Below are 24649 nucleotides of genomic sequence, written 5' to 3'. Positions count from 1 at the left end.
GGGGGCCGGGGGAGGGAGGAGTGGAGGTCGCGGAGAAGAAATTGGGGGTCGGGAGGGAGCCTGGGGTCGAGGGGGGAGAGCTGGGGGTCGGGGGGGCGGCTTGAAGGGTCGGGGTGGAGGGAGCTGAGGGTCGAGGGTGGCCAGGGGAGGGGGAGCGGGAGCTGGGGGGTCCAGGAGGAGAAGTTGGGGGTCGTGGAGAGGGCGCTGGGGGTCTGGAGGGGGGAGCAGGGGGCTCGGAGGAGCTGTGTGGGGAGCTGGGGGCCGGGGAGGGGGCGCAGGGGGTCCCGGGGGTATAGCGGGGACGGGAGGGAGGGTGACAGTCCCTCGGCCCGGGGGGGATGTCAGGAGGGGTAACGGGGGCAGCCCCGGGGGCGGCAGGGGAGGGGGTGTCGGGGGGGCTGAGCTCGGGGAGGGATCGGGGACAGGTCTGGGGGGACCCGCGGGGCGTGCGTGGGGAGGAATCGGGGCCAGCCCCGCATCGGGGGCGGCCCCGGTGGGAGCCGCTATCGGGGGCAGCGGGGCGGGGGGGGGACAGGAGATGGAGGGTGGAGAGGGGGGTCCTGTGCCCTGCAGGGTGAGACCCCCACCCCCCGGAGACTGCGAGCTCCGACTGCTCCCGGCGGGGGAGCATCGGGAATGTGCCTTTCTCTGGCTCCTTCCTGCCTTAGCCCTGGGAGCAGCCCCCGGGACACGTCTGGAGGGTCAGGGGACACAGGGGACAGGGTGACACAGCCCGGCTGCTGCTGGGGAGGGTGGTGATCCTGCAGGGAGTGTGAGGGTGAAGCTCTCCGAGGGGTGTGGTTTGGGGGACCGGCTCCTCCAGGTGCTGCCCTGGGCAGAGGCACCACAGGCACGTCGTCGTGGTTTTGCTTCCCTCCCCTCTGCTCTCAGGGTTCTGGGAGTTCGAGAAGCTCTCGTGTGGAGCCTCTGTGATGAGGAGAGCAGTGAGTTAGGAATTAGGCAATTAATGGATGGATTAATTTAGCTTTTCTGTGTTATTCTGGGCTAATTAGTGTTGTTGCTGCTGCTGTCTGTGTGAGGCCATCTGAGCGGGTGACAGGGGGTGGAACAGGTCTGTGAGACCCAAGTGAAGGCTGGGCAATCCCCAGCCCTGAGATGTTTAACAAGGGCAGGTCCTGGATCCTTCCCCTGGGATGGGCAGCCCTGGATGCAGGGACAGACTGGGGAGTGAGAGGCTGGAGGGAAGGGCCCTGGGGGTCCTGGGCAGTGGCAAATTGGATCTGAGTCAGCAGAGTGTCCTGGCAGCCCAAAGAGCCACCCTGTCCTGGGGGGCATCAGGCCCAGCATCTCTAGCTGGGCCAGGGAGGGGATTGTCCCGCCCTGCCCTGACCTGGGGCGGCCTCACCTCGAGTCCTGGGGGCTGTTTGGGGACCACGGTGTCAGAGGGATCTGAAGCTGTTGGGGAGGGTCCAAAGGAGGGACAGGGAGCTGGGGAAAGGTGTGGAGGGGAAGGGTGTGAGGAGCAGCTGAGGGCACTTGGCTGGGTCAGCTGGAGCAGAGGAGACTGAGGGGAGACTCCTCGGGGCTGCAGCTCCTCCCGAGGGCAGGCGGAGGGGCAGGCGCTGAGCTCTGCTCTGGGACCAGGGACAGGAGCCAGGGAAGGGCTGGAGCTGTGCCAGGGGGCTTGGGATGGATCTCAGGGAAAGGTTCTTCCCCCAGAGGGTGGTGGGCACTGCCCAGGCTCCCCAGGGCAGTGGGCACGGCCCCAAGGCTGCCAGAGCTCCAGGAGCGTTTGGACAACGCTCTGAGGGACAGGGGGGATTGTTGGGGTGTCCTGGGCAGGGCCAGGAGTTGGGCTGGATGATCCCTGTGGGTCCCTCCCAGCTCAGGATGTTCTGGGATTCTGTGATAGTCCAGATTTTCCCTAATCTGAGGTGGTGAAACGTTTCCCAAAGGAGTCACAGTGAAAGGACTCCCGTTGTTCTCTGCCTGGACAAACAGCCCCGCTTGCCTTCGTGTCTTGAGTTAGGAGGGAAATGGTGTCCCTTGAACTCACACTGGGCATTTTGTCTGAGAGATCCTGGTGAAGAAAAGCTCCAACTGTCTCCAGTGGACTCCTGAGTCATGTGCATTGGACTGTAGACTTTGGAGTTATTCACTGACCACAGATGAACACACTGGAAAAAGGAAGTTCACACTGTGGTTTCCTCAGCGGGTGTGGCATTTTCCTCCCTCCACAAGCAGTGGGTTAGAGATGAAAAAAATCTCAGCAGCGGATTGCAGGGTGTTGGATTTTGTCTATTCCCAGTTAAACTGAAAATGTTCTGGAGAATAGAGAGCTGATTTATATATTGAGAGACACTATTTCAAGGGTGTGTAGTGACAGGACAAGGGGAATGGCTTCAAACTGAGAGTAGATTTAGGTTAGATATTAGGAAGAAATTCTTCCCGGTGAGGCCTTGGCATGGGAGAAGCTGTGGCTGCCCCTGGATCCCTGGAAGTGTCCAAGGCCAGGTTGGACAGGGCTTGGAGCAACCTGGGCTAGTGGAAGGTGTCCCTGCCCATGGCAGGGGATGGAACTGGATGAGCTTTAAGGTCCCTTCCATCCTAAACCATTCCATGATTTTAGGTGTTGTCATCTTGCCCGAGTCCACATGTGGTTGGATAATACTGATTATCCAGTATAAAACTTGGCTGTATGTGCTTGTCCTTGCAGAAGGAAATATCCTTAGTGCTGCTTTGTGGGTCCAGACCACGTCTTTCTGTAGGGAAATTACTTGTCCCAGGAACTGGGACTGCGTCCTGGAGGTGGTAGGTGGGGACACAACGTGTTCCACCCGTGAGGAGGAAGGGGTGGAATGGGAGCTCAGCACAGAGCTCCCCGTGTCTGTCGTACTGTGGGGTCAGCTCTGCCAAAACCAGCAGCACAGCTGGTGCTGGGGAAGCTTCCCAGGCTTTGCTCCTGCCGGACTTGCAGTGGAGGCAACAGGAGGAGGAACGAATCTGTGTTTTAGGAAGGGCTGTGCAGAAGGGTTATAACACTGTGAGGGGTGTTGGCTTTGGTGCCAGCTGAGTACTTTTTTGTTTTGCCTGGCTAAACAGGGATTATCTGTTTGTTCCAGGAGCGGGGAAGGACCACGGAGAGCCAGGAGCCCACAAATCATCTCAACACCTAAATGAAGTTCTAAGTCTGGTGAGCTCACAAACATCTCCTCCATGCCAGAGCTCTGCTGGTCCCACCCTGACCTGCGTGGCTGCGCCTGGGAGGTGCAAATGTTCTGGCAGGGGCTCCCTGAGCATCCTCAGCCTCTGCCAGGGGCTGCCAAGAGCACATTTGTTTGCTGCTGGATGAGACAAACCTTGCAAGTGGGTGCCAGAGGTGCTGCCAGAGCTCCCTGTGAACGAGGAGAAATCAGGACCCTTTCTCTGATGTTCCAAACTTGCTGCTTTGGGGAGGTTGGAGATGAGCAGTTCGTGGTGGGAGCCCCAGGCTCTGTCACAGGCTGTGCTGGGACTCCCCCCAGTTCCAGGGGGGGTCTCTGGGTGCTGCCACATTGCTGACCTGGTTTTTCTGTCTCCAACAGATTTGTTGCTCTGTCTGAAGCCTCACCAGGGAGCACTCCCAGTAGAGATGGCAGGTAAGAGCAGCTCCAGCATGGCAAGGGGGGACAGTGGCTTCACAGAGGGTTGTCTATTGTGCTGTGGTGGCTGTGACACCCCAGGAACGTGACCTGTGCCCCTTCCCGAGACCTTGGTGCTCCCTAAAGCTCTTCAGCTGCTTCTCTTGCCTGGTGAGGTTCACTCTCCTGCTGTGTCCTCTGTGCATCTGCCACCTGAGGTCACTGCTCCGGCGCTAAAGGCGCGGGTGGGACTTGCTTGGAGAGCCTCAGGAGGATGGAATTTATTCACCAGTGAATCCATGAGGGTAATTCCTTCCCTGCAGAGGCTCGTGCTGTTGGTGTTGCTCCCTCTGAATTCCACTTGTAGCAAAACCAGCAACAAAATTCCAGCTTTTTTAAGGCGAGGGAAAGCCTGGAGCTTGCCCCCAGGGGCTGCAGGTTGGTTTCTGAAGGCACAGGGTGTGTCTGCTGGTCCAGTGTGTTGATCCCAGCCTGGATGAGAGAGCTGCAGCACTCCAGGCTCTGCAGTCAGACATGAAGGGGGATGTTTTCATTTCATTTCTTTTGTCTTTCATTTCATTTGAATTTAATTCCTATCTGTTTCCAGTCCAGAACAGTTGGAAACCATGGGGTCTCTGGGAGGGGAAGGAGGAGGTGGGCAGGAGCAGAGACGAGGTGGAATCCCCATCTCTGTGCACCTGGCAAACACTTTGGGGCATTTTGTGAGCTTCAGAAGTGACAAACTGCAGTGGCTGGTTGGTTTTGGCCCCACCATCTGCGCTAGAAACTGGCAGAAAATGGGAAGGGAGCAGAACCACGGGAACAATCCGCATGTTCACAGCAAACAAAAAAAAAACAGTGCTGAGGAGTCCAAATTCCCCTGGCCTTTGACAGCACGTGGTGGGGGCAGCAGCAGGGGGTTAACCAGTAACTGCAGCCAGCTCAGGGGGCAGCTGCATTGGTGCAGAATGGGGCTGGGGGAGGTGGGTGAGGAGGGGCAGCACAACTGATGTTTGTTTGCAGGAGGAGAAGCCGAACTGGGCTGGTGGCTGTTCCACAGCTGCCTCTGCTGTGCTCCCACTGGGGGTTCTCCTCCCCACGTTTTCTGTGTCAAGATATGCGTGGGGAGAAGGCTCTTCCTTCCCAAAGCCTGGCTGAAGCTTTAGGCTCTTCCCTGCCCAGCCTTCCCCCAGAGCTCAGGAGCTGCTCCTGCAAATTGTCTTCTCTCTCCCAGGGAGACGAAGGGAAGAGCAGGAGCTCTGGTTGCTGACAGTTCTTGTTCAGACATTTCCCCTCGTCTCCTGTGCCATTTGGAGGTTTTCCCAGGACATTCTCCATCTCTTCCTCTGGTTGTTTTTGACTCTGTTTACTGGGGCTGAAGGAGACGAGAGACAATTAGTCACAATGCCCTGGGATCAAACTTTAATCAGCTCTGCGAGGCAAGAGCAAACATTCCCAAGCATACAGGAACATCCAGGCACACACAGACAAAGCTGGGAGCTGACAGCAGCTTCAGTGCAGAGGATTTAGGCATTTAATTACTCCATTTTAAAACACAGTTTCTTCCCAAGGTAGGGTTTTCTTCACCACATTGCATTTGGCAGCTCTCACTGATTTATTGTGTCTGAATGCAAAGCTTTTTTCTTTTTTTTATTTGCCTTTTTTTTTTTTTTTTCCCTCTGGGATTTAACCTTGCAGGGAAAAAAAAAAAAATGAAAGTGCCCCTTTTTTCATTGAAAATCACAAGTCTTTAAAAAAAAATCATCCCTGACATAGAATCCTGGAATCCCAGAACAGTTTGGGTTGGAGGGGGCCTTAAAACTCCTTCTAATTGTTTTCTAAGGGACCTCATCCTGGTGAGGGTTTTTTTGTCCTGTGTCAAGGCACTAAGTCCATGTTAGGCTGCTCCTGTTCCCCTCTCCCAGCCTTTGCCCGTCCCAAAATAAACATCATCTGTGAATTCTGTGTTGCAGAAAAGGTGAACAACTTCCCCCCCCTGCCCAAGTTCATCCCCCTGAAGCCCTGTTTCTACCAGAACTTCGCCGATGAAATCCCCATCGACCACCAGTTCCTGGTGAAGAGGATCTACCACGTCTGGATCTGTAAGTTGAGCGAGAAACCTGGGCTGGGGAAAGGTGTGTGGGGGATAAAAACCTCCCCCACAGATCCCAGTGGCTCGTGTGCTTTGAGGTTTTGAGTGTGATTGGCTGGTGAGGAGCAAGGATTCCTCTTAGAACGCTGTAATATAACTTAAAACTGTGATAGAAGTTTCTGCCTAAACTTTGAGCTGCTGTGCCTTGAACCTTTGAAGAGTCTGGAAAGAAAGGAGAGTGCCAGTGCTAGAAGGTTCAGTTAATTTGAAGAGGGGAAAAGGCAGAATACATTTGGTGTCTTTATCAATATCAAGTGATGTGGAATTGTGGAGTGGTTTGGGTTGGGAGGGACTTTAAAGCTCATCCCATCCCACCCCCTGCCACGGGCAGGGACACCTTCCACTGTCCCAGGTTGCTCTTTTGATCCATCCTGGCCTTGGGCACTTCCAGGGATCCAGGGGCAGCCACAGCTGCTCTGAGCAACCTGTGCCAGGGCCTGCCCACCCTTCACAGCCAGGAATTCCTTCCCAATCTCCCACCTCACCCCGCCCTCTGGCAGTGGGAAGCCATTCCCCTTTGTTCTGTCCTTCCATCACTTGTCCAAAGTCCCTCTCCAGCCTTTTTGAACTCTCCAAATTACCCACACTAAGGAAATCCCCAGTTCCCCTAAAGTAAGAGGAATAGGAGAATTTTAGGCAGGAAAATCCCTGTGGCCCCTTTTGCTGCTCCCTGGCTCCAAAACTCACCCTGGGAAGGCTCAAGGTTCCCCTGGTGCCATCCACACATCTCCCTCCCCAGTGGATGCAGTGTTTTCTAGCCACGTGCTGGCTCTTCCTCAGCTCTCCCCAGCCCCCCAGGCGTTCCCCATCCCGCTGGAGGAGGGAGCTGATCCTCCCTGCCAGCTGCTGATGTGCTGACATCCCATGGGCACAGAGCTCCTGCCCCTGGGCTCCCCTTCCCCGCCTCAGCCGCTCCCAAAAGCGGGAATGGAAACAAGACCATTCTCCTCCAGGGAATGCAATCGGTGTGGCAGGCCCAGGAAACCACAGGGAATACTTTGGGAGATTAAAAAAAAAAAAACCTCTTTGCCTTGCTTATCTTTTTTTTTTCCTCCCCAAATGCTTGTTGATCCTCTTCTTGCCCTCCTCGCCGGAGGAAGAGCCCGTTGTCTGCCAGCCCCGCGCTCCGTGGCATGGCTTTCATTCCAGCTGCGTGGGGTGTGTGTAGGAGAGGGATTTGTGTGCACAAATAACGGCACAATCCACTGGCCCCATTGTCCTCTGGTGCTGGGGAGCTGCTGCAATGAGCTCTGTAATTTTCTCGCCTGAAGAAGCCGCCTGTCCCTCCAGACTCGCTGGGCCCGAGGCTGCGGCTCCAAAGCCTCTTTTGTGCTCCCCTCTCCGCGGACAAAGAGTCCCCTCAGCGGAGTTCATGGCAGGCTGGAAGGCTGCCAGGGATTTGGGCATGGCCAAATCTGCAGCAGGAGTTTCACGTTTCCATCGGCACCACCGGGGTCTCCCTGAGTTTTTGGGGTTTTTTAGCAGGGGATAGAGGGAGGGGCAGGCCCAGGGGAGGTGGGAAACGAGGGAAAAAGGGCCAGTTTTAAAAAGCAGCAGCACAAAAGTCACTTCTGGGAGGGTGGGTGCTCGTTGTCTTAAGTGGTTGTGAGCGTTTGATTGAGGTGGAGGGGGATTTTTGGGGAAGCTGGACCAGAGCTCCCACTGCTGGAGAACAAACTCCAAGCTGAGGGCACTGGGAGAGCCTTCAAACTCTACTGAAGTAAACTAAAAGTTCCTTAAAACTTTAGAGGTGCTCTTGGCTTGGTGGTGTTGGTTTGGGTGTTTTTTTTTTAATTGACTTTGGAGAATAAATGACTTCTGAAAATAAGGATTTGAAGTGCAGCTAATTGCTGTATAAACGAAATTCCATAGAATCCCAGAATCCCACACTGGTTTGGGCTGGGAGGGACCTTAAAGCCCATCCAGTGCTCACTCCCTGCCACGGGCAGGGACACCTTCCACCAGCCCAGGGTGCTCCAAGCCCCGTCCAACCTGGCCTTGGACACTTCCAGGGATGGGGAGTTAAACCTTTGTTTAAGCCTGTTAGTTTAAATACCCAGAATTAATTAATTAAAATAAATAGTGTTCTATCTTCCCCCCCAGTATTAAACCACATCCAAACCACTGTGTATAAAGCCTTGTTGGCCACTCAAAGGAATTTCTCTTTGCAGTAAGCAGTGTTTAATTTTAACTCTCAGGCCCTGGGTAAGTCAGAAGCAGCAGCTGAGTTCAGGTGCTCTCCTTTCCACACTGCATTCTCCTCACTGTGCTGCCAGTGGGATTTGAGGGCCAGAAATCCTTGTAGGAAAGGGAAGAGGCAGAAGGAGCAGGCCAGGGAGGGGGGGCAGCAGCATCACTCCATGCACAGCTACTCAGTGCAGCACTGCTGTGCTCTGGGGGCTGTGTCAACTGCTCCTTGTATCCAAGTGACAGCAACAGGGATGGGAAAAGGCCTTTAAGGCACCCCCCTGGTCCCATATTCTCAGCCTGATTGGAGTTTGCTTATCCCCTCACTCAAGGCAGCACTTCCAAGGCTTCAGGCTGACTTCCAGGACTCCTCAGAGGCCCAGGGAGGCGGAGACAGAGCCTGCAAGGCCCTGAGCTGGCTCTGAAGTGGCTCCTGAGGCAGCCCCAGCGAGCACAGAGTCACCCAGTGTGGCTTTACCCCTCTCCTCTCACAAGGGGGGTTTTGCTGCACATGGAAATTGGACCTTGCTCCTAATTCACAATATTACTGCCCTGAGTCTCCTATTGTTGCACTGGTTGCTGCTGTCTCTCCATCCTTTGGCAGGTGCCTGTGCTGCAGGATCCCTCTGGAGCTGGATGTGCTCCAGGGTCACACAGGAACCTGTGACTCCCTGAGCTGCTGCACTGCTGGGCTGGAGCTTCCCACTGCCCCAGGGACCCTTCCCATTACAGCACAGGGGCTTTCACAGAATCCTGGGATATCCTGAGCTGGGAGGGACCCACAGGGATCATCCAGCCCAACCCCTGGCCCTGCCCAGGACACCCCAACAATCCCCCCCTGTCCCTCAGAGCGTTGTCCAAACGCTCCTGGAGCTCTGGCAGCCTTGGGGCCGTGCCCACTGCCCTGGGGAGTCTGGGCAGTGCCCACCACCCTCTGGGGGAAGAACCTTTCCCTGAGATCCATCCCAACCCCCCTGGCACAGCTCCAGCCGTTGTTTTTCGTTTCCTTTCTCTGCAAACTCATGGAACTGCCCCAGCTCTGTCCTCTGCCCTCTCCCCAGTTTACTGCATCACCCTGGCTGTGAACATCGTGGCCTGCCTGGCCTGGTGGATCGGGGGAGGCTACGGGGTCAACTTTGGCCTGGCCATCCTGTGGCTCCTCCTCTTCAGCCCCTGCGGCTACGTCTGCTGGTTCCGACCTGCCTACAAAGCCTTCCGGTGAGTAGGAGCCCACCAGGGGGGGTTCTCTTCCAGTTTCCTCTGGGAGAGAGCTCTGTTGTTACTGGGAAGTGCTCCTGGAGAGATCTCTGTGCCTGGGATAAAGATTTTTTTAATTTTTTTTCCCTTGTTTACTTTGAAAATGAAGAAGACTGTGGTTACTTTTGGTAGGACTGAGGGTCACCCCCCTGGGGCTGGAGTGAGCAGCCACTCCTGGGAGGGTGAAATTCATGTTTCACTTAAATCTCTCAAGCTTAGCTGCACCCTCATCTCAGTACAGCATTAAAATAGACACTGATTTGGTAGAGCTTCACTGAGGCTGATTTGGATGGGGGACTGTTAAGTTATTAGTTTTTTGAGAACTCCTGTGGTTCCTTGAGCTGCTCGAGCACTTGGCTGCTTTGCTTTTCAGATGAAAGCAGCTCCCCGGAGCCAGTCCTTCTGAAACCCCACAAATATTTAAAGCCATCCTGCATTTTCACTTTAATTAATAATCATTTGCATTTGCTGGTGCTTGCTGTGGACAGGAGGCATCGTTCAGACGTTGATGGGAGGGGCCTGAGCAGCTTCCAGCCTGACACAGGGGCAGGAGGGACCTGCCTGGTGTCACCAGCACACCCCAGCCAGGGGTTTGCACCCTGAGGGGGAAGCTCTTTCTGGTGGAATACCCTGGATTCTGAGTATTCCCCAGGTTCTGTGATGAGCTGATGGAAATGGGAGGTGGCAGGCGGGTCCTCTCTGTTTGGCACATCATGAATTAGTTGTTCAAATGCTCTTCTGGATTTGTGTGCCAGCAGTGCTTAAATCACCAGTGACTGCGTGGTGGAGTACAGGGGAGGGTTATTTCTGGTGGAAAAGGAAGTTGTAAATGCCATGAAAACCCCAGCTCTGAGCTGCTGCCCTCTGGGGCTGGGCTTTGTCCCCATCCCAGGCTCAGGAGCCTGAGGGCCCCCGTTCAGAGAGGAATTTCCATTCTGAAGTCTGGGAAAAATTACTCCTCCCCACTGACCTCCCCTGTGCCCCACAAGGGCTGTTTCTAATTATTTCTTTAATGTTGTTTGTGTGTGTTTATGCAACTGGAAGCTGGAAGGTCCCCGAGGTTACTCTGTGCACAGTTAAATAAGGAATCACCCCTGGGACAGAGTGGGGAGCCCAGGGATCATCCATAGCTGGGGAGGAGGCCTGGAAATCCCTGCACTGCTGGTGTGGGATCACAGCTCGTGATTCCAGAGGCCAGGTCAGCCCCAGGGTGCTCTGGAGGAGGCCACCCTTCAGTGGGTGCTGCCCTAAAACCCTCGTCATCCCAAATTAAATTAACTGCAGAGCCCCGGAGCTCGGGCAGAGCTGGAGCAAATCTGCACCAGAAAGCTGGATGAGGAATCACCTTTTCTCTGGATCCTCACTAATTCCTGCAGATCCTTTCAACTGAAGACTCCTCCAGCCCCTTCGGGTCGGAGTTGCAAGAGCCTTGTTGGAAGGCTCAGCCTGGAGCCTGATCCCTGCTAATTGGATTCCGGCAGGCACCGCTGTGAGCAGGCCCTGTTTGAAGGGTTTCTTTCACAGGGCTGTGCTCTGAGGTGCTGTTTGAAGGGCAGGACTGTGGGAGGATGCTCCAGGGTGACAGATCTTCCACAGCATCTCCGTGGCCACCCTTTGGAAGCTGGGGGATGCCTGGACCAGCACGGGTCTGGCCGGGGGCTTTCCCGTGTGTCTCAGACCAGCCAGGAGCCTGAGCTTGGGGTCCCACGTCCTTGGGTGTCAGGGGCTAGAATGATGACACTGACAAATGTAAATATAATAAAAATAATTAAAATAGTAAACATTTAAACACTGTCAGGGTTTAAGCAGGAGCTGGCAGTGACTGGAGCTCCTTTGCACCAGGCTGCCTCACAGTCAACTGCTTGGTGTAAAGCTGTAAAGATGTAAAAATCATTGGCACTTGGAGTTCCTGAGAGGATGGGAATCGTTTGTATAATTAAAAATGGTAGTTTGGGGAGTTGTAGATGTGCCTGACGTAGCTGGTTCAATGGGGTGGAGATGTTCTGGGGCAGAGCCCAGACCTGGGGGCAGGGCCGTGCTGTGCCCCCAAGTGCCCCCCTGACAGAGACCTTGTTTGGGTCATTGTCATGCTGATTATTGTACCTGCATAAAACTCCAGGACCTCACCTGTACATCCTGAGGATGGGGAGCCTGCAGAGATGGCAGTTGTGCCTCTGCTCTCAGGGCACCACCCCCTCTCTCTTGGCTCTCTTAGTGTGTCCAACGCTGGGTTATTGACCGTGGGCGTGTGAACACCATGGCAGGCAGGCACTGGGACATTCCCAGCTGGAATTCTCGTGCTCAGTGGTCACTTCCAGTGTGTGTGGACAAGCTCTGCCTGCCAGTGTCAGGTCCCTGTGTGCCTCCTTGCCATTGGTGAGCTGGGCAGCGTCAGGCTGGGCTGATGTGTGGTCAGAGAAGGATTCAAACACGCTGCAGGAGACTCTCGTGTCTCTCCTCGTGTGTCATCCTTGTGCAGTTCCTGGGGTGGAGCACTGCAGGAGCCAGGTGATGGGGAGGGAATAGGAGCTGTGTGATCCCCCTGCCAGGGGCACAGGAGGAGCCTCCCGAGCACAGGAATCCCTCAGGAGACACGAGCACAGGTATCCCTCAGAAGACACCCCGTTTGTGGGGCCAGACATCAGTGTGAGGCAGCACAAGGTGGCAGTGCCCCCCTGACCCCCTCTGTCCCTCCTCTGTCCCTCTGCAGGTCAGACAGCTCCTTTAACTTCATGGCCTTTTTCTTCATCTTCGGGGCGCAGTTCGTCCTCACGGTCCTGCAGGCCATCGGCTTCTCCGGATGGGGGGCGTGGTAAGTGGGGTGCTCTGGCAGCAAACCCTCAGCCTGGGGCTCTTCCCCCTGCTTTTTTGAGAACCTGGGAGGTGTCTGTACAGGGTGGAGTGGGAGAAGCTTTCAGCTTTCCCTTGGGCACAGTTATATCTGCCCTTGGAGAGGGGCACAGTTCGGGTTCCCTCGCTGGGCTGGCAGAAGTTGGACAGAGCTTGGGGCAACCTAGTGCCAGGTGACTGGATCTTCAAGGTCCCTGCAAACCCAAACCATCCTGGGATTCTGTGATCTTCACCTGCTTGTTCTTTCTAGCACTTCCCTCGGTGCCCGTTCCTTTCACCGTTTAACCGGGCTCAGCTTTGCCCTCAGTGCTGGCAGAGCAGGGGGGGATGGACTCACTGTTGGCCTGTGGAGAAGAACTGTGAGAGTTCTCCTAAAATAAATGGGAGTGTGTTGGTGTCTGTCCCTGGCTGTGTTATAATGGTTTCACAGACTCCCAGAATATGCTGAGCTGGAAGGGACCCTCAAGGATCATCAGTCCAACCCCCAGCCCTGCTCAGGCCCATCCCCAGGAGTCACACCCTGTGCCCCAGAGGGTCATCCAAAGGCTTCTTGAGCTCTGGCAGCCTTGGGGCATTTGTTTGGCATTTTAACTTCCTGTGACAGCTTGAGAGTGATTCCTGCTGAAACAACAAGTCATGCAAAGGCCCAGCACACCCTGGGACACTTTGCTTTCAAAGCCCTCTCCCCAAACTCTGTGCTGTCCCCTGAAGCTCTGAGAGTGGATTAGCAAGGGGTGCTGACCAGTGGGAGTTGAGAGCTTGGGGAAATCCCTGCTTTTCATTCTGTCCATCTTCCTCGTTGCTCTTTTAATTCCCAAGAGCTTTTTAAAGCTGCCTTGTAATTTCTGGGCCATGAATCCCAGGATGGTTTGGGTTGGAAGGGGCCTTAGAGACCATCTCATCCCCTCCCCTGCCACGGGCAGGGACAGCTCCCACTATCCCAGGCTGCTCCTTTGCTCCAACCTGGCCTTGGACGCTCCCAGGGATGGGGCAGCCACAGCTTCTCCAGGCAACCTGTGCCAGGGCCTGCCCACCTCTGACAAGAAGGACACCTTGGAAAGGGAGTTCTAATGACTTTTCCTCTCTCCTTGTGCCTCCTGCAGCGGGTGGTTGGCAGCCATCACCTTCTTCAGCACCAACGTGGCCGCCGCCGTGTTCATGCTGTTCCCTGCCATCATGTTCACCATGTCAGCCGTGGCCATGCTCGTCTGCATCTTGAGGGTGGGTTCCTCTCGTGGGAGGTGTCCCTGCCCGTGGCAGGGCAGGGAGGGGGGTGGAATGGGATGGGTTTTAAAGGTCCCTCCCAGCCCAAACCATTCTGGGGTCCTTCAGATCCGTCTCTGACTCGGATTGCCAGAGGTGTTCAGACAGTGGGTGGATGTGGCCCTGGGGGACGTGGTGTGGTGTTAGTGCAGGGTTGATGGTTGGACTTGGTGACCTTAAAGGTCTTTTCCAACCTCAACAGCTCCTTAATTTCCCCCTGCGGTGGGGACTGGTGGCAGGGTGGGAAGTGGTCCTCTGCAGAAAGAAGGATTTGGAGGTGGGCCTGTCTGGAGAGCTTTGGCAGATGGAAGAGGAGGGGAGAGGCCCTGAGGAAGCAGAAGCATCAATATTGGAAAGGTTTCAGCCCTCTCACCTCTGGCTGCCTTGCTGGGGGATCCTTCACCTCAAATCCAGGCATGTGGCTGGAATGGGTCCAATTCTGGTGTTAATACCATTTATTTCCACCTCTGTTCACTGTAGTACTGCATTTTTAGTGCTGTTGTTCCTCAGAAATGCAGCTCTTGGCACAGAGAGAGGAACAAATCCTCGATGCAGGTGGCTGCAGCTCTGCAGGGCTGAGGGCTCCTGGTGGTGACTCCTGTTCTCCCTTCCCTCCATCAGGTACATAAAATCTACCGAGGGGGTGGTGGAAGCTTCCAGAAGGCTCAGGACGAGTGGAACAGCGGCGCCTGGAGGAACCCCCCCAGCAGGGAGGCCCAGTACAGCAATTTTTCTGGGAACAGCCTGCCAGAGTACCCCACAGTGCCCAACTACCCCCCAGGAAACCAATGGCCTTAAGCAGCAGCAGCTGCAAACTGCCTGGATTCTCTCCTTTTTGGTCTTTTTATTCTTGTTATTGGAAAAGATCATTTGCATTCCCCCCTGCCCCCCCTCCAGGCACCCCAGTCACCTTTTTGGGACCTTTCTGGTTCTTGTCTCCTGGTCCCCGTGGAAGATCCTGCCAGCCCTTCCCACCTCCACTGCACGGCCGTGGCACAAAGCTTTTTGTTTTGCCTTGACCTACCAGTATTTGCCTCGTTGCAGACTGAGGAACAAACCCTTCAACACCTGCCCTTCCTCGAGGGAATCCTCTCCTGACCATCCCCGAAAAAGACTCGACTTCCCCCGACAGCAACACTAACCACAGCTGCTCCTGCTCCTGCTCAGCTTCCCTGGAATGCACAGCAAACCCCCCAGCAATCCCAGCTTTAGTAGCGACTGGTGTTTACTCTCCTGGATGAATAATGTGGAATTTTTCACTCTAAGGGAAATGCAACACTTAAATTATGTGGTACCAGTGACACGGAAGGGATCTGTGAACCCCCTGGGATTGGGAGCTGCTGGGATGTGAAGGCCACAGGAGTCCTCCTTTGCCTGGCTCAGACTGTCCTCGGTGCCCCAAGTCCTGCCTTCCCTGCTGCCAAAGCTTTGTGCCGGATCCTTGTGCTTCACATTCATCTCATGAGGTTGGTGGTTGCTCACTGGAAACCCCGAGTGGAAGCCCAGCCCAGGGTGTGCACCCCGGGGCAGGGCTCAGCACCAGAGTCCCCACCGTGTACCCTCCAGCCAGGCCTTGTGCTGAGCCAAGGAATGCCCCACCAGACACAGCCTGTCCTGCTGGGGCTCTCCCTTTTCCTGGGCTCCCTTTTCCTGGGCTCCCAGCCAGAGCTGGATGGGAAGATGACGCCTGCTCTCGGTGCTGGGCCCCCAGGGTGTGGTTTGGAAATGGTTCTGTTGCAATGAATGGTTCAGAAATTCTGCTGATGGGCTTGGACTCCAAACGCTGCCGTGGGCTCTGGGAGGACAGTGGGAGCTGGGCAGTCCTGCTCTGCAGCACTCCCAGGAGAGGGACACTGCTGCCTTTCTCCAGGATCAGCTGGAGGGAGGATGAAGCTGCTGAGAGGGGTTGTTTCCTCCCTGGCCTCCACCTCTCCGTTCATCTCCACCCCGTGCCTGCACACCAGGGCTCCTGGAGCCTGAGCCATCCAATTCCCTGTGTCCCTGTGGGTTTCCTCTTCCCCCTCAAAACCTGCTGTGATTTTTTTTTTTTTTTTCAAAACTGGGAGGTCAGTCCCCAATATTTTTATAGGGAGTGAGTGTCCCAAGCCTGTGGCTCTCAGATTTTTGGCCAGTGATCCGGAGTGCTCCATGTGGGGGATCTGGGAGGGGTTGGGCACCCCAGGGCTCTCAGTGGGGTCACCCCAGAGCCACCCTGAGCAACTGGAAAACAGAACTGGCTCCTGGAAAAGGGACAGGGAGGTGGTCCTGGCTAGGTGGAACAGATTTGCAAGTGATCTTTTGAATATTTTCTCTACATGTGCCTTATCTAACGGAATCATAGTTCATGGAGGAGAATCCCCCTCCCCTCCCCCATCCCTGCGGAATTCGCTATTAACTCGTCCTGTGTCACTGTCAATAATGAGGGAAGCACAGCCTGGAGTCTGCATGACCCACCTTTCCAGGGCCAACCCCCAAAAGTGGAGGGCAGAGCCTCCCTGAATTTCAGTTTACAAGCAGCACTGACCCCCCCTCCCCCTGCTGCAGGACCAGGCTCTGGGACACGGAACGTGCTCCCGACTCCAGGGGTTCCTCCTGGCCAGCGTGGCAGCACGAGTGCTCAGAGCCTCCTTCCCAAACACATTGTGAAGCTTTTTAGGTGCCTTTGTCTCGTGTCAAGTGATATTTGAAGTGTTCTCTGTCGCTTGCCATCGGAGCGATCCAAGAACTGCCTGGCGTTGACTCCCTGGAAATACGATGGGTGAGGGGCACTGATGGGGTGGAAGGTGGCACTGGCCACCCTTGGGTGCACCATGCCCTGGCCCCTCTGCCTCCTGCCAAAATTCTTCAAAACCCACTTGGTTTCCGCCCTTTCCGAGCGCGCCAGGTGGGAGGTTTCGAAGGAGAAGCGTGGTGGGGACTCTTCCTTGGGTCATCTAGGGGGGCTGTGGTTAAGCTCCCACCCCCAGCCACGCTGCCAGTGCTTGGTACAAGGGGAGAGGGGGTTCTTGGGAGCCTTCCCACCGGAATGGCTGGAGCTGGACATCAAAATCACACCCTGTCAGCTCCGTGGACCTCCAGGATCTGCCACCTCACCCCCCTCCCTCCCCCTCGATGCCACAAACGTAATTCCAGAAAGTCAACCCCCCCTTCCCCCCCCACACGCTGCCTGAACAACTTATTTTGTGGCTTTTTTTTTTTTTTTTGGACTCCTCTGTATGTTTTTAAATGTTTACATTAGATTTGTAAGAGTTCTTAACACCCCCAGCCTGGGCCTGGCTCCGGCCGTGTCTGTGTGCGATGTCTCGTGTCACCCGTGGAGCTCTGGAGCTCTGTTTGTGTTTTCTTCTCCTGATCACAAGACAATAAATGCTCATCCTGTGCTTGATGAGAAGAACTGGCTGCATCGGGGAGGTGTCTGTTCCTAGGTAACCAGAGTTCCCTGGCGCAGGGAAATGGCAAAATCTCTTCTTTTCCTCCCCAACTCTCTCACCGCGTGGTGTTGTTTTCTCGGGGAGGGAGCACGCTGATGGAGGGAGGCTCATCCTCTGTGCTGGGCGCTGGTGGGAGTGGTTTGTGCTCTCAGAGAAAAGGCCCCACAGCTTTTACCAAAGCTGCTGCCATTATTCTCGTTTTCTGAGGACAGGGAGCAGAGGGGGGTGGTGGGGAGAAAGTCCCATCTCCCGAGCTCTGGGGTCGAGTTCCTCCTGCCCTCTCCCCAGTCCTGGCCTCTGCCTTCCCCAGTTCACTGCCCCAGGGGACACTCTCCCCCCTGCAGTAAATGGGCTGTTGGACAGTGAAGGTGAATTGAGTCTGCTCAGCACGTGGCTGAATTTACTGCCCCAGATTAGAACCCCAGAATGGTTTGGGTTGGGAGGGACCTTAAAGCCCACCCAGTGCCACCCCCTGCCATGGGCAGGGACACCTTCCACTAGCCCATGTTGCTCCTTTGATCCAACCTGGCCTTGGACACTTCCAGGGATGGGGCAGCCACAGCTCCTCTGGGAATTCCATCCCAGCCTCTCCCCACCCTCACAGCCAAGAATTCCTTCCCAATATCCCATCTCACCCCTCCCTCTGGCACTGGGAAGCCATTCCCTGTGTCCTGTCCCTCCATCCCTTGTCCCCAGTCCCTCTCCAGCTCTCCTGGAGCCCCTTTAGGCCCTGCAAGGGGCTCTCAGGTCTCCCTGGAGCCTTCTCTTCTCCAGGTGAACCCCCCCAGCTCTCCCAGCCTGGCTCCAGAGCAGAGGGGCTCCAGCCCTGGGAGCATCTCCGTGGCCTCCTCTGGGCTCATTCCAACATCTTTCTTGTGTTGGGGGCCCCAGAGCTGGACACAGACCTGTACAGGAGTTACCACATTGTGGCTTCACCCCCAGTTCTGCTCCGTGGCAGATCCTGAATCCTCGAGCTGTTTCCATCACGGCTGCTGATGCAGCATCTGCCAATCTCAGCATCTCCCTTCTCTCCGAAGATCTGTGCCAGGTGCCCTCTGCCCACCCCTCCCTCCCACTCTGACAGTGGTTCCCTTCAGCTGCTGTGCCCTGCTGTCCTGAGCACGGGAACAAAATGGATTTTCCTTAAATTCCTGCTCCAGGCCCTCGAAATCTGAGCATGAGGCACATTTTGAGCTGCTGCTCCAGCTGCTGCTCAGGCAGCACCTCGGCCCTTGTGATCCACAAATCCTCGGACTGCCCACACTCAGGACAGGGCAGGATTTGCCAGGAAGGTGGGAATGGGGAGATTATTTAGCCAAGCTCAACCTCCCCCCACCCCGAGGAGCTCCCAGAAGGCTCAGGATCCCCAGGGTCAGGGTGTGAGGGACCTGCCAGGCTGTTCCTTTTGTCTGCTTCTCGCTGTGTTTCTGTCCCTCTGCAGCTTCCCAGCCCCGGGAAGGTGTGGGAAGGTGTCACCCCCTGCCCCTGGAGCAGCTCGTTCTCCCGTGCAGTTCCAGTGGCTCCTTTTGTGTTGTGTGCTTGGGAATGAGCCCCGGTTGTGCCGTGGCTGCAGGAGGGGCAGGGTTTGGATCGGGATGTTTTCCCAACACAGCTTCCCTGGCTTTTCCTCCCTCCCCGCTCCCACGGCACGAGCTGCTGTGTCCCCCTTTGGCACCCCGTGTGTTCACCCTGCAGGTTCGCCCTGAAATAAAACCAGATCTTTCTCTCCCCCTCTCCTCTCTCTCCTGCTCCAGAGGATGGGTCAATTTTAACAATTTTGAGCTCTCCAAGTGCTCGAAATCGCCTCGAAATCGCGCGGGGTGGGGGTGGTGCCGAGGGGGAGGGGAGGGCGCGGCTCTGCCCTCGGGGACTTCGGGGGTGATTTTATCTCTCTGGGGGCACGACCCCTCCCCAGCCCCCTGAGCCGTGCCACGGCACGGGGAGCGGCGGGAATTCACGCGTGGGGAAGCTCGGGATTCTCCCGATTGTAGAAGGAAACACCTACAGGGGAAAACCCTTCAGCCAAACGTTAGGGTGGGGGGGACAGAATTTCCCTGGAAAGAATCCATTCAAGCAGCTGGAAATGGGTACCTGGGGTGATGCTGATGAAGATCTGACTCTGTCCCAAACCCACCCAAACTCAGCCCATTCCCGGGAAATGTTTTTGGGGTGAATCTGCCCCGAAGAAGATGAGAGAAGGGGGGTCCTCTCCCTCCAACGTTACCCTGAGAGCCTCAAACAGGGAAGAGAAGGAAACAAACGTCTGGCCGTGCCTTCTTTTGCCAAGGGGAGCAGGGAGGGAGTTTTTATGGCCAAATGATGGGTGGGAATAATTCCCAAACCAAAGAAAGCGGAAGGTTTTAGGAGGTGGCAGCAGGGGCTGTGTCCCTGCCTGGTTCCTGTGTCCCTGCCCAGCACATCCCACAATCCCGGGGCTCTGTCTCCCTTGGAGAGGCTTTGCCTGGGCTGATGTTCTCAGAGAGCTGCCAGTCCCTGTAAAATCCCACCCCCTGCTCCCACGGGATGAGCTGTGGGGCTGCAGCCCCTCCGTGGGACCCCCAGCCTGTCCCCCTCCCCACAGACTGCCCTGGAGGGCCCAGAGTGGGGCTGGATGGGGGGTGGGGGCTGTGCCCTAAAATGGGGGCTGTGGCAGAGTGGGGCTGTACCCAAAAAAGGGCCGGTACCCCTAAAAGGGGGGCTGTACCCCAAAAAGGGGCTGTACCCCAAAATGGGGGTGTACCCTTGTACAGGGGCTGTGCCCTAGGAAGGGGCTGTACCCCAGTGTAGGGCTGTACCCCCAAACGGGAGCTGTACCCCCAAAACTGAGGCTGTACCCCCAAAAGGGGCTGTACCCCAACACATGAGGCTGTACCCCAGCACGGGGCTGCACCCCCAAACGGGAGCTGTACCCCGTGCTCTGCTGGCCACACACTCGAGGCCTGTCCCTGCACCCCAACCCTCCCGCTGCCCCCGCCGCAGCCCTATCGCCATCCCGGTCGCGACAACCCACGCTGGGGCCGCATCCCGAAGCGTGCTGTCCCCCGCGTGGGTCCCTCCAGCGCAGCCTGCCCCCCGCGGTGCAGCAGCAGCAGCAGCAGCAGCAGCAGAGCGCGGGGTCCCTGTCGCCTGTCGCGACAGCGCCGCGGGGCTCGCGCCGAGGAGGAGGAGGAGCCGCCGCCGTAAAGCGCGGCCGCCGCCGCAAAACCCGCGCCGCGATTCCCGAACGCGCGGGCCGCATTCACAGCGGCGGGGACGGCAGCGGTGGGGACGGCAGCGGTGGGGACGGCCTGGGCGCGGGGCCCGCCCAGCAACCCGCGGGGACCCGCGCCGGTAGCGGAGCGGGCTCTACGCGCTGGGCTCGGCCCGCACGCCGTTAGCGCAGCCCCTGCGCCGTTAGCGCAGCCCCTGCGCCGTTAGCGCAGCGCGGCCTCTACGCCTTTGGAGCGGCTCTTACGCCGTTAGCGCAGCGCACACTTTACGCCGTTAACGCAGTGCTCTCTTACGCCGTTAACGCTCCCTTACACCGTTGGCACAGCGCCCCCTTACGCCCTTAACGCAGCCCTTACGCCCTTAACGCAGCCCTTACGCCCTTAACGCAGCCCTTACGCCCTTAACGCAGCCCTTACGCCCTTAACGCAGCCCTTACGCCCTTAACGCAGCCCTTACGCCCTTAACGCAGCCCTTACGCCGCTGGCGCAGTGCCCCCTTACGCCGTTGGCGCAGCGGCCGGCGCAGGGCAGGCTGAGGCGCGGAGAGCGGGGCCGGGCCGGGGGCGCCGCCGCCATGGGGGAGCGGCCGCGGGGCAGCGGCGCCGCCCGGCGCTGAGGGACCCGCCGAGGTAACGCCGCGGGGAGGGGGGACCGGGAGGGAGCGGCAGGCACGGGGGGGACGCGGCTCGGCACGGCCCGGCAGCGCCGGCAGGAACAGGCCGCGCCGGGCGGCGCCGCGGGCAGGGGCGTTGGGGGCGCGGGGAGGAGGGGGCGGCGGGCGCTGAGGGGGCCGGGGGTGCCGAGGGCTGCGGGCGCTGAGGAGGTGCCCCGGCTCGGCACGGAGGGCTCGGGGGTGGTGAGGGTGAGGAGGGGGCTGTGGTGGGCCCGGGGGTCGCGGCGGGTGTGTGGGGTCCGGCGGGATCGAGAGTGGGGGGGGTTCTGAGGTCGGGGATCGGCGGGTTCTGGGCCGGGGGCTGAGGGCCCGGGGCCGCCTCGCTCCGTCCCCTCCCGGCTGTGCCTGTTCGGTGGCCCCCTGGGAGGGGTTCAGGCTCCCAGGAGAGGGTTCAGGCTCCCCAGGGGGGGTTCAGGCTCCTCAGGGAGGGGCTCAGGCCCCCCAGGATCCCCCAAGGCCCGGGGGGCGCTGGGGATGCGGTCGGATCCTCCCCCCCCCACCCCGGCCCGCACCCTGCCCCGGCCTGCAGGATGTTGGCTCCTTTGTATGTGGCTTTTCCTCTCTCTCCGGAGGGGTTTGGGAAGTGTTTATTTGAGGAGGGGGGAGGTGGGGTGGAAGGGCCTGTGCCGAACGTGGTGTTTAAAAACGGATTTTTCTTTTTTTTTTCTTTTTTTTTTTTTTTTTCGTTTTCATCAGCGACGCGGGTGAGGATGAATGTGAGAAACAGGAAAAAGTGCCCTCCCCCCCCTCCTGCCCCCAGCAGGCAGGAGCCGATCCGGGCCGCCCCTGAGGTTTGCAGAGGAGCAGCAGCTCTGCCGGGGAGGCCCCGCGGCTCCCGCCCCTGGCTGGCAGGAGGGAGCTGGGCCGGGAATCCGAGCCTTGGATCCCGGGCAGCGAACAACTGGCAAGTTGTGGGGATGGTCAGGAAGGTGCCTTTTTCTTTTGTGCTCCCAGGACTTGCCGTGTTTTTGGTGCGTTTTGGAAGTGAAAACCCAAAGTTTGACGAACCTCTGGTGGAGCTGCCACATTAGTCCTTTCCAAGGCAGCTCGAGGTAACCAGGACACGGGTGGAAAGGTGTGTTAAAACCTCTGGAAGCCGCCTCGTTAACCGGATCCATCCGTTTTCCCCTCTGCACAACAAGTGGTTGCAGATGTGGAAGTGCAGCCCGAGCAGTGTGGGAGTTCACCTGCCAGGCTGCCACGCACACAGAGTGCCCCCCATCTCCCCGTGGCCACCACGGGGGCTTCAAAATTGGGCCTTATGTAACAGATTGGAGCAAACGTTTGGTGTTTGCCAGTGGTCTGACAAAGAATCGCTGCAAATTAGGGCAGGAGGCCTCCGTGGGGAGCCCTCGCCGTGGCGGGATAGGCTTGGCTGCTGGGAGGAACTTGCCAAAGATTTGTTGGTTTTGTTTTAATTTGGTGCTCTGCAGATAGGAGCGTTGTTTGGGCGGTGTTTTGTCGCTCCCTTGGCACCTCTGGGGCGCTGGGAGGGGTCGTGGTCCCGAGCTGCAGACTGGGCTGACCCCACTGTGCCCAGGTTTGTGGGGGCGTGGAGTTTGGGGGGGCTGTATGGGGTGACTCTGCCCGGGGGTTTGATCTCCTCCCTGTCGGCTGGCAGATCTGTGAGGCTTATAAATCACTTGTAATTCACCTAAAAATCAGCTGAGTGGTTCCTCTGCCTCCCTGCTCTGCTCCTGCACACCGAGGGGGGCAGCTGGTGGTGGTTTGCAGGGGACACTTTGTGTCCAGGCCCTCTGATGGACCTCCCTTGCAGCGAGGTGTGTGCTGGGCGCTCCTGGTGGGGCTCCTGAGAGGAGGAGGAAGAGGAGGAGGAGAAGTTGGCCCTGGCAGCTGGGCAGGCTGCTGGGCACTGCTCTGCCGGTGCCCCTTGTTTTGTATTCCGTGTCCGAGCTCCTGAGCAGCTCCGGGTGTTGTCAAAACTGTTCATACGGGAGTGACTCAGCGGATCAGTGGGAGTGACATGAGGGTTGTGCTCATGGACAATCGGTATTTTTTTCCCCCTCCAGCCCCACTGGGCTGGAAGAGACCGTGTCTGAGAGCAGCTGCCAATAAACATCTTTACTGGACTCGGGCCTGCCTGTGCTCCGGAGCTGTCTCCCCCCGCCCACTCCCCCCTCTCCCGTGGTTTTCCCAGCTCGGAGGAGCTGGGATGAGCTACTGGAGCAGCACTCCCGTGCTGTGGCTGTGGCTGCTCCCTCCAGGTGCTATAAGGCCCAGTCCCCGTGCGAGCCAGTGTGGGTAGGAAGCTGTTTATCTCTGCTCTCAGACAGGAACTGCAGCTCGACAGGCACGGAAGGCTCAGGGGGAGGGTGAGGGAGCCTCGGGAGAGCAGCAGCCCCTGAGATGCCGCTGTGGGGTGTGGGGTGTGCAGGAGCCCCTGCCTGCTCTCAGCAGGGCTGTGGGGTTTGGTACCAGCACACGGTGCCCTGGTTCGCCCTGCGCCGCTCCTGAGACTTTCAGCTGCAGTTCAGGGAATCAAACCCTCCTCCCTCGTGGGTGCCAGCTCAGGAGCCTCCTGGGTGTGCTTGCCACGGCTGTCTGCTCAGGGCTGGGAGCAGCTCTGCCCACAGCCCTGGCATTAGGCTCTGCCTGGGCAGACGTGGCTGGCCGTGGGCACAGGGAGAAGCTGTGGAGCTGAGCCTCCTTCCTCGGCCCTGCTGGGGTCTGGCTGTGCCCTGGGAGCCAGGAGGGGAAGGAGGGAGAGCAGGTCCCAGCAGCTCTGGGATTCCACTGCCAGAAGAGCTGTGTGCCTGGGAGTAGTTTGGGGTTTTCACCACAGTGGCTGTTTCTGTGGCTGGAGAGGAGCAGCAGCTTTGGCATGAGGAAGGTGTAAAGGTGACTTTCCTCGGGGGGCAGCTGAGTGTGGAGCATCAGGCTCCCTAATTCACACCAGCTGCCCTCCACCTCCTGGGGAGTTCTTCTAAATCCCTGCCCAGGCTGTAGCCCTGCAGCCCTTCCTGTGGGCAGCCCCTCCCTTGCCTGTTACGTTGCTGCATTTTTCCTAAGAACTGGCCTTAAAACAACAGCCAGAGCATCAGGAACTGTGTTGACAGGACAAGGGGGAATGGCCTCAAACTGAAAGAGAAGAGTTTTGGGTTATGTGGTAGGGAGAAATTCTCCCCTGGGAGGGTGGGCAGGCCCTGGCACAGGTTGCCCAGAGCAGCTGTGGCTGCCCTTGGATCCCTGGAAGTGTCCAAGGCCAGGTTGGATCAAAGGAGTAACCTGGGCTGGTGGAAGGTGTCCCTGCCCATGGCAGGGGGTAGGATGAGATGAGCTCTAAGATCCATGTGTGATTCCCTGCATGGAGCTGAGGTGTTCCCCTGCCTTTGTCCCACACTGTCAGGGTGTGGGACACAGGGCTGCCCTGGAGTCAGTGCTCAGAGCTGTGACTCCCAGCCCGGGCTGCTGCAGTGGGTGTGAGACCACAGGATGTCTCTCTGTCTTCCTCTCTCTGTGCTCGGAGCCGAGGAGCCCCGTGTGGTTTAGGAAATGGTTCTCTAGGGGAGCTGAAACGGGGTGTTCTGCAATGCTACACGGAGCAAGAAGTCCATGGTTTTATCCACTCCCAGAGTCTGGAGTAGAGGAGTTCAGTTAGTTCTATAAACACTTTAAATTGGCTCCTCTGGTTCCAGAGAGGATGGGCAGGAATTCCCCATGTGTCCAGGAAGATGTCCCAGTGCCCATGGAGTCCATCTCCCGCTGGGAGGTTGGGAGCACTGGCATTTCCAAGCTGTGCCCTGCTGGCACGTGCCTTCCCTGCTGAGGAAACATCCCCACTCGTAGGAAATGCAGGTCTTGGTGTCTTGAAACCAAGTGTCAGGGAAAGCAAGCCCTCTGATAACCTCATGTGGCGAGGAGCTGAGCTGGTGATGTGAGGGGGGCTGGAATCCTGTCCAGCAGAGCTGGGCTGGGCTGAGATCTCCCCTTCCTCCCCTGTTCCCGTGAGGGATCAGAAACACATCCACTGCTGTCTGGTAGGGACAGTGCTCTGAGAGAAGTGCTGTGTCTCGTTGGGTGTCTGT

General features: G+C 57.6%; 2 protein-coding genes across 9 annotated transcripts in view; both read left to right on the top strand.

Moving 5' to 3' along the window:
* Nucleotides 1-18447, top strand: part of SCAMP4 (secretory carrier membrane protein 4) — a 51196-nt gene extending 32749 nt beyond the window's left edge. Inside the window, exons 1-8 of one of the 7 annotated variants that reach the window (XM_050321473.1) lie at nucleotides 556-701; nucleotides 3084-3154; nucleotides 3546-3599; nucleotides 5555-5683; nucleotides 8958-9138; nucleotides 11888-11989; nucleotides 13131-13248; nucleotides 13912-18447. In XM_050321473.1, the coding sequence (XP_050177430.1) occupies nucleotides 3593-3599; nucleotides 5555-5683; nucleotides 8958-9138; nucleotides 11888-11989; nucleotides 13131-13248; nucleotides 13912-14088 (714 nt within the window). In that variant the 5' untranslated portion in view covers nucleotides 556-701; nucleotides 3084-3154; nucleotides 3546-3592 and the 3' untranslated portion in view covers nucleotides 14089-18447. Of the gene's footprint in view, nucleotides 1-555; nucleotides 702-730; nucleotides 945-1630; nucleotides 3155-3545; nucleotides 3600-5554; nucleotides 5684-8957; nucleotides 9139-11887; nucleotides 11990-13130; nucleotides 13249-13911 lie in introns of those variants that run through there. The other 6 variants (XM_050321471.1, XM_050321468.1, XM_050321472.1 and 3 more) reach the window with 6 other exon arrangements.
* A 1990-nt stretch (nucleotides 18448-20437) lies between these two features.
* The window catches only part of CSNK1G2 (casein kinase 1 gamma 2), a 39853-nt gene continuing 35641 nt past the window's right edge, over nucleotides 20438-24649 (top strand). For both annotated transcript variants that reach the window (XM_050321441.1, XM_050321440.1), the window contains exon 1: nucleotides 20438-20559. The gene's annotated coding sequence lies outside the window, so the exon portion shown is untranslated. The remainder of the gene's footprint in view (nucleotides 20560-24649) is intronic.

The sequence above is a fragment of the Myiozetetes cayanensis genome, unplaced genomic scaffold (assembly GCF_022539395.1).
Source record: "Myiozetetes cayanensis isolate MyiCay16 unplaced genomic scaffold, myiCay2020 scf26, whole genome shotgun sequence".
In the NCBI taxonomy this organism is placed as follows: Eukaryota; Metazoa; Chordata; class Aves; order Passeriformes; family Tyrannidae; genus Myiozetetes; species Myiozetetes cayanensis.
Note: the sequence above shows the minus strand (reverse complement) of the source record. Positions and strands in the feature narration are given on the sequence as shown.